Source organism: Erpetoichthys calabaricus, chromosome 3 (assembly GCF_900747795.2).
Source record: "Erpetoichthys calabaricus chromosome 3, fErpCal1.3, whole genome shotgun sequence".
NCBI lineage: Eukaryota > Metazoa > Chordata > Cladistia > Polypteriformes > Polypteridae > Erpetoichthys > Erpetoichthys calabaricus.
In genome coordinates, this window is record NC_041396.2 from 204691379 (window position 1) to 204706225 (window position 14847).

The following is a 14847-nucleotide window of genomic DNA, read 5'->3' on the forward strand; positions in this document are numbered from 1 at the left end:
CTGATATTAACAATAATAATAATAATAATAATAATAATAATAATAATAATACATTTATACTCATAAAAAATGCTTGCACTTGATTTGCATCTTTAAAAGGATTTTTCAAAACAGTTAATAATGCTGATGTTCACAGGAACCAAACAATTGAATAAAATACCATGAAATGAATTAGAACTAACTCACGTTTATGTTGAGGACAAAAGTAAGTCAGAAAATCAAGTGTACACTATCAAGTACAATCAATCAAGTACATTAGATTGCAGTAGGAGTGTTTTTTCATTTCAGATTGTGAGCCAAGGAGAACCTCACAATAAAACTAAGTCCATTAACTTGTCTTTCAGATGTTACTTTTCATTGTAATCTCTACATAGTTATCTTTATTTAAACACTGCGGTCCAGTTTGCATTTTCATAGACATCTGAGACTAAGACTTGAATGCATGACTTCTTTATTATCAGAGCCAAGACAGCAACCTCTCATCCTGGACTTATTGCCATATCTTCATCTAAATCACTGTGTACACACGTTTAGAATGAATAGTTGCATCATGATGATCATTCCTTACATTTCCTTTGTTGCTAGACCTTTGATCTAGGACATCTCACCTAAAATATACATTATAAAGTCCTGGAGCCAAACAACATACAGTAGGTGATATACTAACATTGGCTATAAAAGGTATTCTTCTGTCTTGGAAATATTCACATTTTACTTTGTTACAACATGGAACATGATCAAGGTAAATCTCTTTCATATAAAAATTAAATGAAACATTCCACCTCTCCTTTCAAATGAGTTGTAAATGAAAAGTAGCAAATGACTAAATCCATTAGTGTTCTACCCTTTATCTTTTGCCACCTTTATACAAAGTAACCACATGATATTGAGCAAAAATATCAAGCAATGAGTTGAAATCAGCCTGAATTAAAAAAGACACATGCATTCAGCAAGATATGGCACAGAGATGCTGACCCATGTCGACTATAACGTTTTTGCCACATTGAATACAAAAGATCTTTGTCACAGAGATGCTTATTTGACATTAGATCTTGTGACATTAAACTGAGGTGCATGCACTGCTGCCATGAAACGAAAAACCTAACTGAAAAAATAACTGTACGTCCTGTGGCATTTAAATGTTGCTCTACCTTTTCAAGGAAAACAATGTATGTTGTGAAACGTCTCCTCAAATTGTTAACATTGCTCTACCAGCTTGTATTCTCAAGTGTTTTCTGCATATCATGGTTGTTCTATCCATGTGAAGGAGCAGAAAGAACTTTTGTAAGACTTGGAAATACATCACCTTACCTTACCTAATGGAACACCATTGTTTAGTTGGATGCCTCTCTCAGGACCTCTGTTTTACTTAGCTCTATTTCTTTTAAAGCAACCCCTTTCATCAACAATGGGTTTCCAACAAGACTGCCTTTGCCTGGATGTTTTTAGGTGGTAATGGCATACATGAAAATCTTGACAGAGTTACTTCTTGTTACCATAAATAGGACTAAGATTTTGGTGTAAAAATCTGCTTTTTGAGTTCTTGCAATTAGTTCAATGAATCCACCTGTCTCTAACTAATACACATTTCCTAAAAGACCTGCGATTGGTTAATACAAACCTGCACCATAATGATGAAGGACCTTTTAAGGAAAAGTTGGTATAAGGTTAATTATAAGGAACAATCAAATATAAGAAAATATTCAAGGCACTGGAAATCCAAAGAATATTTTTAAAAAAAGGGCGGCATGGTGGCGCAGTGGTAGCGCTGCTGCCTCGCAGTTAGGAGACCCGGGTTCGCTTCCCGGGTCCTCCCTGCGTGGAGTTTGCATGTTCTCCCCGTGTCTGCGTGGGTTTCCTCTGGGCACTCCGGTTTCCTCCCACAGTCCAAAGACATGCAGGTTAGGTGGATTGGCGATTCTAAATTGGCCTTAGTGTGTGCTGGGTGTGTGGGTGTGTTTGTGTGTGTCCTGCGGTGGGTTGGCACCCTGCCCGGGATTGGTTCCTGCCTTGTGCCCTGTGTTGGCTGGGATTGGCTTCCAGCAGACCCCCGTGACCCTGTGTTCGGATTCAGCGGGTTAGAAAATGGATGGATGGATGGATTTTTAAAAAAATAGAAACATGTAACAATTGTTAATGATATTTATATATGAACTTTGATGCTTCACATCAAGACAGAAACTGACACTGGGACAGGACTGCAGTCTTTGGTGATTTGTTTAATCTCTGTAAATATGTCTTCACTTTATAGTTCTTTTGCATTTTGCAGGACACAACGACTACATGTGCCCTGCTACGAACCAGTGCACCATTGACAAGAACAGGAGGAAAAGTTGCCAGGCCTGTCGTTTACGAAAGTGCTATGAAGTGGGAATGATGAAGGGAGGTATGGAACTTGAAGATATTATTACCTTATTCAATTTACAGTTTGCTTTAAACTTTTCATTTGAAATATTCTCCCAAAAAAGCATAGCTGGAGCTTCACAAACCTGTCACAGCAAATTTAATAGCAGCTTAGATGTTGCATTCGTTTTAAATTTCAGTCTGTTCTGGAACAAGCTATTCAACCATATTTGAAGCCAGTGCTTTAACACAATAAGATCCTTCTGGCCAAGTTAGCTTTTTCATTATTTGCTTTCTTTTATTATGCCTATAAACCTATCAGTCAAGACAAATGATTTAATTCAAACATTTGAAATAGCCAGATCACTATTACTGAAACAGAACACACACATTTTTTATTGTTTGCAAATTAAAGTCACTATTTCCAGAGAAAATGTACTTTTTTGGCCTTCCACCAGTATAGAGATTTGGACAAATGCAATTGTAATAAATAAGAGTTTAGTAAAAACTTCAAAAACACACTTAGTTTATAACTTAGTAACTTACCATCCAATTTGTAATTCTTTTACCATGGGTTAAAAGTGACCACAACAACAGTACTAATGTCTTATACAAAAATGGACACAAAGATAAGAAATAAAAAAGTATCAATTATCCAAAAGAACTACCAGGTAAGATAAACATTTTTAATGATTCAATAGTTTTTCAATAAAAAAGAGCAGCCTGTGTTTTATCAATTTGATCCAGCTGTTTTACAGTTCTGCACCTGAGAAGCAGGCATGTTTATATGAAATTTCCAACTGTGTCCCTGTGTTCTTGATAAACTCATTTTAAGATAACAGTGACGATCCACTGTAGATAGATAGATAGATAGATAGATAGATAGATAGATAGATAGATAGATAGATAGATAGATAGATAGATAGATAGATAGATAGATAGATAGATAGATAGATACTTTATTAATCCCAAAGGGAAATTAGTAGTAATTCCCTTCATAATTTTAACACTTTCTCCTCTTAAATCTCTTAATCTTCTTTTGTTTAAACTGAAAAGGCTCAGCTCTTTTAATCTTTCTTCATAATTCATCCCCTGTAGCCCCAGAATAAGCCTAGTTGCTCTACTCTGGACCTTTTCTAATGCTGCTTTTTGTAGCCTGGAGACCAAAACTGTACACAGTACTCCAGATGAGTCCTCACCAGTGCATTATGAAGCTTCAGTATAACCTCCTTGGACTTGTACTCCACACATCATGCTATATAACCTAACATTCTGTTAGCCTTCTTAATGGCTTCTGAACACTGTCTGGAAGTTGATAGTGTTGAGTCCACTGTGACTCCTAAATCCTTCATATAAAGGTGTACTTTTGATTTTCAGATCTCCCGTTGCGTATTTAAATGGGTCAGCTTAGTTAACATGAGTTTGCTATAATAAAATAATAAGTCCTGGATTTAAATACTGAGAGTGAGGGGGATTCTTTAATATTGTTCACTGATCTTGAGTTTGCTGACAATGCTGTGATCTTCACATAGTCATTGGAGGCTCTGATCGGGGCTTTCGAGAGACTTAGGCGTCGGAGTGTCTGGGCTTGTGAGTGTCCTGGATAAAAACCAATATCCAGGTCTTTAATGACTTCTTGGGCACAGCCATCAGCAGTGTGTCTGTCTGCTGAGAGAGTGTCAACCTTGTCAAGAGGTTTACTTACCTTGGCAATGACATTCAAGTCTCTGGTGACTCTTCCTATGAAGTCAGTAGACGGAGTGGGAGAGCATGAGGGGGGTCATGAGATCGCTGGAAAGGGTGTGTAGCACTCCCGATATCTATGCAAAAGGACAAAGGTCCAAGTCTTTAGAGTCCTGGTGCTTCCTGTCTTGCTATATGGTTGCGAGACATGGACACTATCCAGTGACCTGAGACAAAGACTGGACTTCTTTGGTACTGTGTCTCTCCGGAAAATCCTTGGGCACCGCTGGTTTGACTTTGTGTCGAATGAGCGGTTGCTCATAGAGTCCCAATTCAAATGAGGCACATTACCTGCATTGTGAGGGAGAGTCAGTTACGGCACTACGGCCATATGATTCCCAGAAGTTGATTCAGCTTGCAGGATCCTCATTGCTGGGGATCCAAGTAGCTGGACCAGGCCAAGGTGTCCCCCACGTACCACCTGGCTGCAGCAGATAGAGGGTCATTTCCGGAGGGTGGGACTGTACCATGTGTCTGCCTGAGGGGTTGCCAAATGAGATTCCGAGCTGTTTCATTGTGTGGTGGGTGTGACAATGCACTGTACCGATTCATGCACCCCAACTTGACTTGACTTGATATTGTTCCAGTTTATGAGACAGACTTTGAAAGAGCAAAGATGTAATGACTTAAAGAATACAATTAGTATTTTTCAAGTCAAAGTTATTTCTTCTACAATCACGGTATATATTAATTTTTCCTAATGAAACTATGTTCTAAAGTGAAGCATTTTTTTAATAGATTTTAAAAATGTCCTTTCCTGTTCTAACACTTTAAAATGGAGATGAAGCACACTGGGGTCCAATGTGAAAACAAAAGCCCTGAAATTTATAAATCTGTCCACTTTGAGGCAGCAAAATTTTTGATTTAAGAAAACTCGCCAACCATGTTACCAAAGCATGCTTGTGAAAACAAAAGTAAACTGGAAATAATTCCTTTTATCACAGAGTTTTGGTATTATTTTCTAGAAATAAAGATACATTTCCTGTTTATTTGTCTGCTCCCAGTAGCCCTCTTGGGTGAGGTTTTGACATTTACACCAGGTGCACCCCTAATGCTGGCAGATATACTGAATCATACGGATACTTATTCCTGCTGCTCAAAAACATGTATTGCTTTATTTTGCAATTAATACTGATTGTTTCACAAATGTATTGCCTAATACTACTGTAACATACAGTAGTTCACATTGTACATTAGTCTAGTGACAGCTAGTAAGAGAGTGGTTCAGCATGGTCGTCGTGAGCAATCATGTGACAAGAACAGAACAGACATTCTAGATATACATTTATTTTTTAACATAGGCAGTGTGGTAGCGTAGAGCTGACATTCCTATCTCAAAGGACTAGGGTTTGCATTTTCTCCCAGTGTATTTTCAGATTCATAGCTATCAGTAGTTGTATTTAACTGTGGAAGATTACTTGCTTTAATGCTAAATACTGCAAAGGTGCCAGTAATATATGTCAATTACAAAAATTGTTTAATCTTTTTTGTGCTGTGAAGTAAATTAAATCTACACCCTTTTTTCCTGGTATGTAGCTTATTATGTATGGATGAATAAAATCTGTGAATGACCATGTGACATTTTTTCAGTGGTTATTGTCTTGTCTACAGAACATAGATGGTAATTCACATCTGGGAATCAACATTAAGTACATTGACATTAAGTTATGTCAGTAACAGAGCTTGGAGAGTATTTTAAAGTATATGCTTGTGAAACCTCAGATAAAGACGAGTAGTGAGGTGAAGTACACAGCCAGTTTCCATTTAAAATAGCTGAATCTCATAAAAATGTTTTCTTTTATGCTTTTTTTTCTTTCTATGGATACGCTATTTCACAATATGTGTGCTACCGCAAGATGCGGTTCAATACTTCATTAAACTCTTGGCTTAAAAAATTGTATTCTGTAAGTTTTATGGCTTTTGTTTTCACGTTGGACCCTGGTACCCATCACCTCCATTTTAAAGTGCAATAGCAAGCTAGGTATTTTTTAAAATTTATAAAAAATGCTTAATTTTAGAAAAAAATTTCATGTGGCAAATTAATATATGTCATGAATGTGAAAAAATTACTTTGACTTGACAAATACATAATTTATCCTTTAAGGATATATTCTTGTACACATAAATTAGCAATGAAATTTAAGGTGCTAGTTGAAGATGCATCTTTGTTGCTATGCAATGGTTTACTCCATAAATTTGATCATCCCACACCTACAATAGTTTGCTAATTAGGCTTAATAACTTCCCCTTACAATTATTCAGTTCTGGGTTTTTCTCTATCCTCAATCTTGAACTTGTTAAGTATTCACAAATTATTTTTGGTTCACCTGCTTTGTTACTGATTTTTCACCCTTGATTGGACTTATTTTTTTGCTGTCATGGTGCCTAACTCTCATCTTTATGTCTTTGTTGACTGCTCTTTAAATTTACCTGTCTGCTGTTCTAGATATTATGCTTTTTTACCTGTCTTTAACTTTTGTCATAAGCACTTCTGGCAACCAGATATCAACTAGTTGTTATTTGGAAGAACTTATCTTCTGTAGTATCAGTTATTGGATTTTACCAGTAGCTTTACAGTTGTAAATGCACAGTACATATTTAACATACATATAATTTTACAAAGGCTACTTAGTGGCCCAGTGTTTTGTACTGTTGCATCATGGATACAGTGTTCTGACTTTGAATCTAGTTTGCATGTTCATCCTATTCCTACATTGAGTGTTTTCCATGTACTCCAGTTTTCCTCTTTTATCCTAAAGACATTCATGTTAGGTTGATCGGTATCATGTGAGTGTGTACATGAGTGTGCCCTGACACGTGTTCTAAATTGGCTCCATGCAAACTTGTTTGTGAGTGGGCTCCACAATAGACAGAGGCCTAGCCCAAGTGTAGGTCCTGCTTTGCATACTATACACTACTGACTGGTGTCACTATATTGTATTTTAGAGCTGAATTTCAGAATTGTGCAGTCTAAGAATATTGAAAATATTGTAATATATTATTGGCTTTAATTGACAATAGCTGTAGTGCACTTTAAAGAATATTCTTCTTTTCTGACTTTATTCATTAAGGACCATAAAGTTTACTTTTAAGAACTGAAATGTAGGTTTTGTTGTTTGTCTACTACCAAATGTAACTCAATAATTCAGAAGGCCACTGTGCTCAAGAAACATTAAAACAATCCTTCATACTGTAATGCTGTAAAAAACACATAGTGAACATTCCCCTAAGTGCATACATGTACACAACAGGCAGACACATTTGAAACTAATCAATGTACATCCAGATACACTTTCTGCCATTTACTCTGCCCACATTAAGGGCCACAGCAAAGAACAGTTAAGTGCTCTTAGTAGACTCTGGATAAATTAAGTGACGCACAAAATAAGACCATAGTATATCTTACAAATGAATAAGAATGAGCCATAACATTTTTTGTCTACGAGGACTGAGTCACAAACTAAGTATTGTGTTTTTCTTTGTCATTGGCAATTTTTAGATTAAAAATATTATCATATTTACCTGGAATCCTTCCTTTTATGCGCTATGAGGTTATAAAAACATTCAAAGAGATCCACAAATAAACCAAATATACTGTACCACACTGCAATTCAAATATTAGTACTGCAAACTTTGAGCACAATTATATATATAGATCTTCAGGGCAGAGTGGTGGCTCGGAGGCTAGGGATCTACACTAGCATCTGGAAGGCTGCCATTTCAAATCCCTGTAGTAAGTGTACAAGTTTAATATGTCACTGTGCTCTGTGCAAATATATTTTATAAATCTGCCTTTTTCTACTCACATGCACAGTTGACACAGGGGCTCATCATATAGAACTGCTAGACCAAGCAGATAAGACAGACAGAGACAAATGGGAAAAGGGCAGTCAGAGTGAGGACAGTTGTATACTGTTTTTTGACTGTCAAAGTCAGCATGAATCTGTATCCTCTTTTGCCTTGTTTGGAATGGCATGATTCACCTAAGTGGGGTCCTGCACATGAAGAAAGATAATAAAGCCTTGGAACATTGCCCGGCAGACCTTTGAAGAAGATGGTCGGATGGAAGTTAACGTCATCTGATCCTGAAAAGCCTGCCACCACACAGCGAAAATGGCAGACTCCATACATCGGGCCCCGACTCCCGAACTGGGTTCTTGCCATTGATTTCCTTCGTCTGTTATGTAGCATAAGCCGTCATTAAACACAACTAAGATATTTCTCCTATTTGATTTCTTACCGCCGTATCACAAAGGGAGGGGGTATCGCCTTTTATATTATATCTATATAGTTTTCGGGTTATGTAACATGCCGCAATTACAAAAGAACTCATTCCAACAAGGGAGATAACACCCCCTGCTGGATACAATCCCATTATTGCCAGTAGGGATCCTGTTCCATTGGGCCCTTGACCAAGGCCCTTAACCTGAAAATTGCCTTTAAAATGTTATGCAAAAAGACAAATTCCCCTTGGGGAGTAACCATATATCAAATTATATATTAAAAAAATAACATCAACCACACTCTGCAGTTCTAATTCTTGTTTCCCATTATTCTGGGAAAGATTATAAGGCCATTTCTGAACAATTAGAAGTTTATCATTCTAAAGTGACAAACATTATTACAAATTGAGAACATTCAAGATGGTCATCAATCTGAAGATCAACTAGTATAATTCTCTATATAAAAGAAAATCTTGGGACGAGACTATTGCCAAGAGATTTTTTCAACTCCCGCCCTCCTCTCAAACATTTACAGTATAACTGCCCACGCCCACAGTCCTCTCACTTCTCGTTCATATGAATGCTTTTGTCAAACACGGTTTTTGCGCTCTCAGCTCTTATAAATTTTTATGTTTTCCTCATTTTAAGATCCTAATAAAAGAAGACTTATTGTTGTGTTCAGTTGTAGTTTCTGCTAGAACGCTAGGGGGAGTTCTTATAAAATGTGTTACCTGTTGAAGGGATAGCAAAGGAGTCTAGGAATAAAAGAAAGTCTTCTTGATTGGTGATCGTTTGTGCCTGTCATAAAATAAAGAAGTTAACGTTCTGAGTTATCCATGGCTGGCTAATTATTTTACCCTGCTCTGGACATAATAAGTGTTATAATAAATAATAAAAATAATAATAATAAATCTTATTGAAGAATTTCATCCCGAAGGGTTATCAACAGAAGAAATGAATACATGGGAATCCTAGCACAGAGAAATGATGAAGTCAAATGAATTAACACGAAAATTGTTGATCAGTTAAATGGCAAATTGGTTAAATGCGTATCAATAGACTATGCTGAAGCAGTTGGTGGTGATGATGGGGAACATGAAAACATCAATTTACAATATCCTGTAGAATATCTACAACCGTTAACACCGTCCTGTCTTCCACCGGCCGAATCACTGTTGAAAGAAGGATGTATCGTAATGTTATTGCATGTAAAATTTTAACAAGCAACAAGAACGGTAATATAGTACATCTTCCGCAGATAACATTATAAACCAAAGGAGATCTTGATATGCCATTCGTATTAAAATGTTTACAGTTTCCTGTTAGAATAGCTTTTGCAATGACATTAACACTGCGGTGGGTTGGCACCCTGCCCGGGATTGGTTCCTGCCTTGTGCCCTGTGTTGGCTGGGATTGGCTCCAGCAGACCCCCATGACCCTGTGTTCGGATTCAGCGGGTTGGAAACTGGATGGATGGATGACATTAACAAATCACAGGGACAAACATTTGAAAAAGTCGGTTTATTTATTAGAGAGAAAGAAACGATATTCACTCACGGGCAGTTATACGTTGCGTTGTCACGATGTAACTCCAAACACGAAATCAAAATTCAATGTGATATTGATGAAAAGTTAATTCCAAATATTGTTTTTACTGAAGTTTTACAGTAAAAGTGTAAATTTAAAAAGTATTTGTGTGTTAATTTCAAAGCCAAACAGAATGAAAACATATAACGAAATGAATACCACTAATGCAACATGAAACATAATTTTCTTTCAATTTATTACGTTTTACTATTTTTTATTATGGTTAATTACTCGCTGTAATGTAAAATAGGTAGGTCTATTATGCATATGTAACAATTCCCATGAAAATAGCAATCTGTTTAAATTGTACATCCACGTCCCCATATGCGAGCAGCAGACCCACAAAGTGGCTAGTGCGTAGTGCCCACCCGGGGGTTGGTGAGCGAAGCAAGCAGGGGGCAGAGCCCCTTAGTATTCAAAAATATCAAAAAGGAGGAAAAACGTATTGCCTAAAAGGAAGTCCTCAGCAAACAAATTCCAATGCAATAAACAGACATCAGAATCCTTAAAACAGTGGCAGAAGTCACAAAAACCAGTAAACAGAAAGAAACAAATAATCAAAAAGAGAACTAAATACAGAATCCAAAGACATAGTTGAAAAACAGAGCAGAGGTTCATAATTCCTGAAAACACAAAAGGTAATACAGTAACAAAGGCACAGTAAATACAAGAAACTCTCTGCTCCCTAGTGCGTTTGAAATGATCTGTCAGGAACTATGGAGGACCACTGTGAACCACAGTCAGAGGAGAAACATGACAGTAAGAAAGAATGAGAAGGAGTAAAACCTTTTATTTTCAGTATTTAGTAATCGACAGATATAATAAGGTGTTCCTTTGATGTCACTATTACTGCTTTGAAGCTATCTTGTCAGAATCTTTATGAAAATCCTCTAAATTGTTTCTTTCATTTGGGAGAGTACCACAAAGACAGAAGTAATGAAGCAATTCCATGTGTTGATTGTGTGTGTAGATGTGTGTTTGGGTATGTGAAGGTGTGTGTGTCACAACTTGGCTGTGCAGCTTGAAGGGTTAGATTCTGGGTCTTGTCACTGTCTTTGTGGAGCGTGCATGTTCTCATTTTGTCTGTATAGTCTTTTCTTGTATTTATTTTTGTATTATTTCATTTACGTCACACATTCCTCAAGAGTCTGACGTTGATGAGTGATACACGGTTTCAGTGAATTCAGTGGGTTGTGCCAGACCATTGTTCTATCCACTTTCACTTTATGCTGGGAGCCAAGTGTTGGAAAAACAGATTTCAGAGATTAATATTTTTTCTTTATTAAGCCATGACGCTGTTTCTTAGTGGTGTTGAAATGCAAAATATTGCACCACAGAGATATGTTCAGTAACCTTACCTTTGCACAATATTTAATGATTTGCATTTCATAACCTAGTTGTGGCATATCAGAATTAATGTATTTAGTTTTGCCTAATACAGATACACCTGAAGAATGATGTTTACTTTTTTGTAGAGTTGGATTTATCATCTGAAAGATTAGTGGCTGTGACTGAATATGTATTTAGTAAATGTAGCAGTCATTGCCTAAATATGAACAACTACATCCTATATCCTATCAAATCAAACCTAAAAATAACCTGATTTGTATGGAAGGTAACTGAAAATGTATGGAAGGTAACTGAATGAATAATGATGGCGCCTTTCTGTTTGCTTTGATATGATTTAAAGCTTTTGTCACTTAGTAACACCTCATATAAAATAAGGGATAAAACGTTGGCCAGGATGTAATATAAAAATGGCTTCTTTACAAGTAAAATGAAGGTGCCAACAATACAAAACAGACACATCTGAGCCACCTGATAATGCTTTAGTGATAATAAAATGGTAACATATTTCATTTTTTCCTGAACCCTGAGTCTCTCTCATTATCTATCTTATACCCCCATTCTACTAACACAAGTGCCATTACTGTTGCTGTAAGTCTTTTCTATTGTGTTTTTGAGGACCACATTTTCCCCAACACTTCTCAAAGGCATTGCTTGAATCACATTCAAACATACTTCTGGAGTTGTTAGAACTCACTTTGAAATTGTGTTCTATGTCCCAGTTAAGCATAATGAAGCTACCACCCACTAGTGCTATTAAAACTCCGGACAGATGAACTGCACCACTTGTCTCTCTTGTACACAGTGGAATATGCCTTCTGATAGCAACCAAGAATCTACAACTTTCAGTGGCCTAAAACCTTTTTAAAAATTCTTGTGACCACAATCCACCCATTGGTCATAGATGCTAGACAGTCCGCTAAAAATGTTGAACTGAAAAATATTGCATTTGACTTTTCGACAATAGTCATTTTTCTTTTAATGACATGGCTTCAAATCACTGTACTGGAAACTTCACCATTTTATTTACCAAACTTGGCATCATTGTCTTCTCTCCTCAAAGACTGAACAACCAGTCTAAAATATCCATATTCATCTTCTTCTGTCCATTCATATTTTCTCAAGTGTATAAAATTCTTCAATTTCCTTCAGGTATTTTCAGCATGAATACACACTGTTGTAACAGCAGAGCACTGTCCAATCATATGGAAGATACATTATATAAGATCAGTAGGTTAATTACTTGTAAATGTTAAAGTATATACAGTAAGTTGCTGAATTTGAATCTGTAAGCCTGGAAAGTTGAAAGAGTGTTGTCTGAAAATGGCTTACAATGCAAAATGCACATGTACATTTCATTTACAGTATGTACTTAAGGCTACTAAAACTAACAATTTTTGGTGAATTGATGGTAATATGTAAGTACAGTGTATTAAGTGTGGAAGATGACCCAGACACAGACAGGCAGACATGTTGAAGTTACCCAACACACGTTTATTTAAGAGCTCCATATTTACAGTTGTGCACACAAACCCCTAAGTCCCCAAAAGTCCTGGCCACAACACAAATGCCTTTCATTCTTCAGGCCGCCTCCTTGCCTCCTCCAAGACCTCGTCCTTCTTCCACCCGACTCAAGTCCCTGCATGGAGGGAGGTGGCACCTTTTATAGTCACCCGGATGTGCTCCAGGTGCCTCCCGACAATCTTCCACCGGCACTCCCCAGTGTGGCGGAAGTGCCGTCTGCACACCCGGAAGCACTCCAGGTGTCCCCGATCCTGTTCCCCCCAGCACTTCCACCACACCCAAGGCATTGGGGCGCCCCCTGGCGGTGACCACGGGCCCCTACAGGGTGGAGCTTCCAAGCTCTGTACCCGTCCTCATAGCCGCCAGGGTGGCTGCCCCCACGTGGTCTGGGGAAGGCGTAAGCCCTCTTTCGGTCCTCCGGGGCGTCCCAGCCGGGTCGCCCCCCCAGCCACCTGTGACATAAGGGAAGATAAGGAAGCAAATGAGGAGGGAAAAAGGATACACTATCAGGGAAAAATAAAACTAGGAAGGTCTGAGGTTCTTTTGAAAAGACAAACCAAGATCTATCTGACTAGGACCTGCCAAAACATTTCATAATATACCAGCTGGCTTGGTCTACCATAAATAGTGGACTGTTGTTCTAACATTTAAATCTAAATGCTCAAGTATCAATTGGTATTCATAACAGAGATCCATGATAACACGGTAATGCCCTGAATTAGTTCCATTTCATAATGCAAATTCTGCTGAATTTCTTAGGGTCACTGATCATGGTTGAATGAGATTTCCGCTCACAATCGATAATATCTGGCATCCCATTGTAATTGTTTTGAACACTGTTCCTTTTTTGGCATCTGCCTCAAGTGTGGGGATTTTCATGTCTTCGGATTAATTTGCACATTGTAATTATGTTTGACTGTCTTGTCTGCTGCCTGCTTCTTCATCGGTGACATTTATTCTTATTTGTACGCTTTGCAGCCTCTCTTTCCAATCCTGCCTTTCACTGTTCAGGCAATTAATTTTGTCAAGCTCAACGTGCTCTGTCTGAATTGCTTTTTTCATGTATCTCTATTCATATCTGACATCACTTCTTGCTTCAAAATGATTGACAAGTTCATTTGAAAGCTCTTTTCCTTGAACTGGCCTTATCTGGAAGCACACTTCCCTCCATCTCCTATTGATAGCTGTTGATCAATTTTGTTTTTTATTTACACAATTTATTCCTGCTCTGCAGATCAATAGAATATTTAATGGACCTGAATGAGAGTAGTACCCCTCTATCTTTCTTCATTTTACATTTTTTTTTATTTTCCTTTATTAAAATATATTGCCTGTTGCCTCACTCATACAGCATTTGGTATAGGATTCTTAACAGCAGTGTTAACGTTTGTGATGTGCCATCTGTTGGAATGAAAAAAATCACTGCATTACAACGTGAATCCCAATAAATGTCATCTTGTGAAAGTTCATGGCAAGTATGCTCAACAAAGTATAACTGTCAGAAGAGTAAAAATCAGTTTATATTAAGTTAATGTTCATAATATTGGCAGCATACAATGACTTGATTAGTCATTAGTTAGTCTTTGCCTACCATTTGTTACTTTTCGTTTTCCTGTTCCAAGGTCAAGAGCAGTGCTAGGGATATTTTTTAAAGTAATATATTATTAATAATTACATAGTATGTTATATACGGCTTACCACAAAGTTTGTAATGCATTACAAATGGTTCAATACATTTGCAATACTTTTACTTTCTCTTCTTTTCTATGAAAAACTGCACATTTCACTGGTCAGCATTTATTATTAAATCCTAAGTCCATATAAGAACATTTATGAAGCTGATCAGAAACACGGCCAAATTTGATAATGTTTTTGTATTTTATAAATTTACCGTGAAATCAAAATTAAACCATTCCCCTTTAACCATTTTCAAAGTGAGCCCTTGAAGATTCAGGGTAAGAACACAGACCACTGACCTATCAGATCACACTGTTTCAACATATGTATAGCAAATAACAAGATGAAAACTTTATTTATAGGTTTTTATTAGTGAATAACATCTTTTTGACTGAGCCCTTCA

General features: G+C 37.2%; 1 protein-coding gene across 4 annotated transcripts in view; it reads left to right on the forward strand.

Annotated features, from left to right (window-relative positions):
• The window catches only part of esr1 (estrogen receptor 1), a 248537-nt gene that overhangs the window by 108815 nt on the left and 124875 nt on the right, over nt 1–14847 (forward strand). For all 4 annotated transcript variants that reach the window (XR_007934419.1, XM_028797702.2, XM_028797703.2 and 1 more), the window contains one exon: nt 2270–2386. Coding sequence is in view for 3 of the 4 variants with exons in the window: in XM_028797702.2 (XP_028653535.1) it covers nt 2270–2386 (117 nt within the window). In the remaining variant the exon portion in view is untranslated. The remainder of the gene's footprint in view (nt 1–2269; nt 2387–14847) is intronic.